Consider the following 3,388-nt stretch of genomic DNA (forward strand, 5'->3'; position numbering starts at 1 on the left):
AGTGCCTCCATCTTGACATTTCATCCTCACCACCCCTGGAGCCCGGCGCCCTCACTCCCCTATCCCCTGTATAGATGGGAAACAGAGGCTCAGAGCTGTGACTCTAACCGGAAAGGGGAGGCGGGACAGGAGGAGGCGGGCCGAGAGGCTTGACAGAGGGAGGCACTCCCATCATCCCCTTCACCAGCCAACTGCTCGGACCGCCCACGGGCTTGAGGGCAAAGCAGAGGCCCTCGACCCCATTGGTTAGGCCTCGAGGGGACAGGCGAACAAGGCGCCCGCTGGTTGGCGGGGGCCGGACCAATGAGGAGGCCGCATCGCGGGCGTGGGAGGCGCGCTGAAAGTCGCGCGTCGTTTCGTTTGAGGCGAGCTCCTGCGGCGCCTGAGGTGGTTGACGCTGCCCTCTGAGCGCCGCCCGCCTCGTCCACCGTGACCCTGACTGCGACTCGGGCCATCAACAGTTGCTCCGGTTCCGCGGCCGCCCGGGTCACGACATGAGCTCCCCAGATGAGGTGTCTGTGTGGGGAACGGGTTTCGGCCCAGAGGGCGGGGAGCGGGCCGGCGTTCGCCCGGCCGGCCGCGCAGTTCCGCGGGGACCCGACCGCGGCCCCGAGCCCAGGAAGCCGCTGAGCGGCGGGGGCGGGAGTGGCTGCCCGGATCCCAAGGGCTTCCAGTCAGAGCGTGAGATGCTGGAAGCGGGAGGGCCGGTGCTGTGTGGCCGCGAAGGCCGATCTGGCTCCCCGGCTGACCACAAGAGGGACCTCCTGGACCTGTTAGAGGAGTCTGAGGCGGGCACCACGCAGCAGCTGTACGACTGGGACGTGCTGGACTTCTGCAGATACCCGTTGGCGGAGCCCTGCGCCTCCTTCGAAGTGTTCGCCGGCCTCGAGCAGTGTCCCGGCCGTCCAGGAGCGACCGCCCAGAGCTGTGGGGAAGCGCCGCCGGCTCTGGCCGGCCCTCTCCACCTCGGTGGGCCCGAAGCGGGTCGGGCCTGGGGGAAGCCTAAGAGAGCCACTAAGCGTAGGTTGAACGTGGCTGCGGATCACCAGCGGTTCTCCAAGGAAGCCCTGGGCCTGCTGCTATCCGACTCCGAGTCCTCAGATGAGTTCAGTGACACAGAGCTGATGATGGTGAGTACTTACCCCGGAGGAGGAGGCCAGGCTGAGCCCAGCAGACCCGAGGATCCCGGGGACACTCCCAGACACTCGAATTTCCAAGTCAGGGAGAATTTCCTTCACGTGACAGCCTCTTCCCTGTCCTCGGCTCTGCGAGGACTCTCTTCGGTTGTGGAAAGGCAGGGCGTGGGAGAGCAGGGCATCTCTTCCCCTAAGAAAATGCAGAGCGTGCTCTGGGGGAACGGGGGCAGCAAGCCCAGCTACCCGGGAGCTGCTGCTGCTGCTGCTACGGCAGGTGGCCTGCCGCAGGTCACTCCTAGGAAGAAGGGGACCCTGGAGAAGAAATCCCTCGGGGGAGCCTCCACACTTGCCCTGGGGAAAAACTTCCCTTCCTGGGGGCAGCGAATCTGGGCACCTCCGCTGGAACCGGCCACCTTCCCCCCAGTCTCTGGTATTCCGCTGCTTGGGAGATCCAAGAGGTATACCTTGGTCCCTTCTGGAACCAAACAGGCCAAGCACACCAGCGCTGGGAAGAAATCCGTGGTCACGTGGACAAGGGAGTCTGAGGCTGTGGCGGGAGAAGATAAGGACCCAAATAGAGACCCAGCCCCAAAGGGCCAAGTGAGTAGGCCAGGCTCCTCCTCTCTCCCCACTCTTCCCCACCCCCACCGCACCCAGAGCACACGTCTTCACCCATGCTGCCTCTGTCCACCCCTCAGGGGTCGTCATTGGGTGCCCCTCGGTCACTGGGTCATTATGATGCCTGATCGGGCTCCTTTTACTAGGGACAAACAGTAAGGTAGCACTTCGGGTGTGCTGGGCCTGGTTCTCCACCCTTGGCCTGTTTCCAGCGTCCTCTGAGAGACTGGGGCTGGGATGGAAGGGAGGGTTGGTAGCTGAATTGGGTCGGGGGATCCCTTAAAAGCTTCCCCGAAAAGCCTCAGTATTTAGACTCACCAGCTTCCTGAATCCTATCTCCTAGGTGTTCCCCAGACCTTCCTTGCAGGGGCCCTGGGCTTACTCAGTGCCCCACTGTTGTCCCTAGATCACCTCTGCCTGCTGGCCTGGGGCTGACGGAGGGAGAAAGTGCTAATGAGATCAGCCTTTCAATTCCCTTCCCAATTCCCTGCCTCACCCCGGCCCAAATCACACAACACTCTCTCTCCCTCTCTCTCTCTCTCTCTCTCTCTCTTTCTCTCTCTCTCTGTCTCTCTCTCTCTCTCTCACACACACACACACACACACACACACACACACACACACTTCCTTAGTCCAAATCGGTGAAAAATTTTTGTTTCAGCTGCCAGCTCACAAGCCAGGGACACCTTATCTGCGCATGCATCGTGGAAAAGCCAGCAGTGGCGAGGTCGACACCAGAGGCCCCCAAGATCCAGGAAAGTCAGAGCCCTTGGCCCTGAACCAGGGAGAAGTCATGCCCAGGGGGCCTGCCCCCTCAGGTGAGTGTCGTGGGTTTGATAGGAGGGGAGAGGAGAGGGGTGGAGGGCAGAAACCTCTGGCTCTGTCTCTGTTGGGGGCACAGCCGTCCTCTCAGGCAGCTTCTCCCACAGGAGACGGGGTGCTGGCAGGGCTGGCCTTGAGCCACATCATCCTGTGTGTGAGGTTTGTGTGGCGCGGCTGATCGGTGGCAGTGCCACACACAGCTCCTCCGGGTGTAGCCTTACAGGGGAACAGCCTTTTCTGTTAAGTCCTTTTTGCCCACATTGCTCTCCCACGTGCTGGCTGTGGCTGCAGCTCTGGAAGGGGCGAATCCAGAGGCACATAGCTTGGGGACCACAATGCAATGGCGAAATGGCTGCCCCCGGGTAACAGCGGAGGCAGGCCCAGAGAGAAGTTTCGGGCTTCTGGGCAGAGCAGTGGCGGCTGGTCGCCAGCAGAGGGTGGTGCCGCCTCACCTCACGGTAGACCCCACTTGGCCCTCTCCACCTCACTGGGAGCCTGCGAAGCTGGATTGTGTGTCCTTTCCCTCTCAGGTGACGGGGAGCCACTTGACCATCCCCCAAGACCGGAAACGCTGCAGCAGCCACTGGGAATGCCGGGCTGTCCTTCGGTAATGCTTCCTCTGGCTCCTGGAAATGCAGGCCCAAACTCGAGGGTGGGATCTGGGTCCAAGTTCAGCTGACATATATGTGGCCCCCCCTCCCCTGACCCCATCACGTACCCCATGGAGGGAGCCCACCTGCTTTCCACTGAGGAGCCCTTGCCATTCTAGCCACCCGGCTTTGGGGTGGAGGTCCCGGTGGAGAGGAGAAGGT

The 3,388-nt window shown here is 62.2% G+C and overlaps 1 protein-coding gene across 1 annotated transcript; it reads left to right on the plus strand.

Moving 5' to 3' along the window:
• The first annotated feature begins 494 nt into the window (after nt 1-494).
• LOC132481676 (uncharacterized protein CXorf49 homolog) lies at nt 495-2,754 on the plus strand. The gene is made up of 2 exons (XM_060086511.1): nt 495-1,736; nt 2,416-2,754. Exons 1-2 carry the CDS (start codon nt 495-497, stop codon nt 2,752-2,754), a joined length of 1,581 nt encoding a protein of 526 aa, XP_059942494.1.
• Nucleotides 2,755-3,388: the final 634 nt, after the last annotated feature.

The sequence above is a fragment of the Mesoplodon densirostris genome, chromosome X (assembly GCF_025265405.1).
Source record: "Mesoplodon densirostris isolate mMesDen1 chromosome X, mMesDen1 primary haplotype, whole genome shotgun sequence".
NCBI classification, from domain to species: domain Eukaryota; kingdom Metazoa; phylum Chordata; class Mammalia; order Artiodactyla; family Ziphiidae; genus Mesoplodon; species Mesoplodon densirostris.

Excerpts from the sequence above, each read along its gene's own strand:
- LOC132481676 (XM_060086511.1), top strand. The coding sequence starts at position 495 with ATGAGCTCCCCAGATGAGGTGTCTGTGTGGGGAACGGGTTTCGGCCCA. Across the intron at positions 1,737-2,415 it reads ACCCAGCCCCAAAGGGCCAA|CTGCCAGCTCACAAGCCAGG; the intron begins GTGAGTAGGCCA and ends TTTTTGTTTCAG.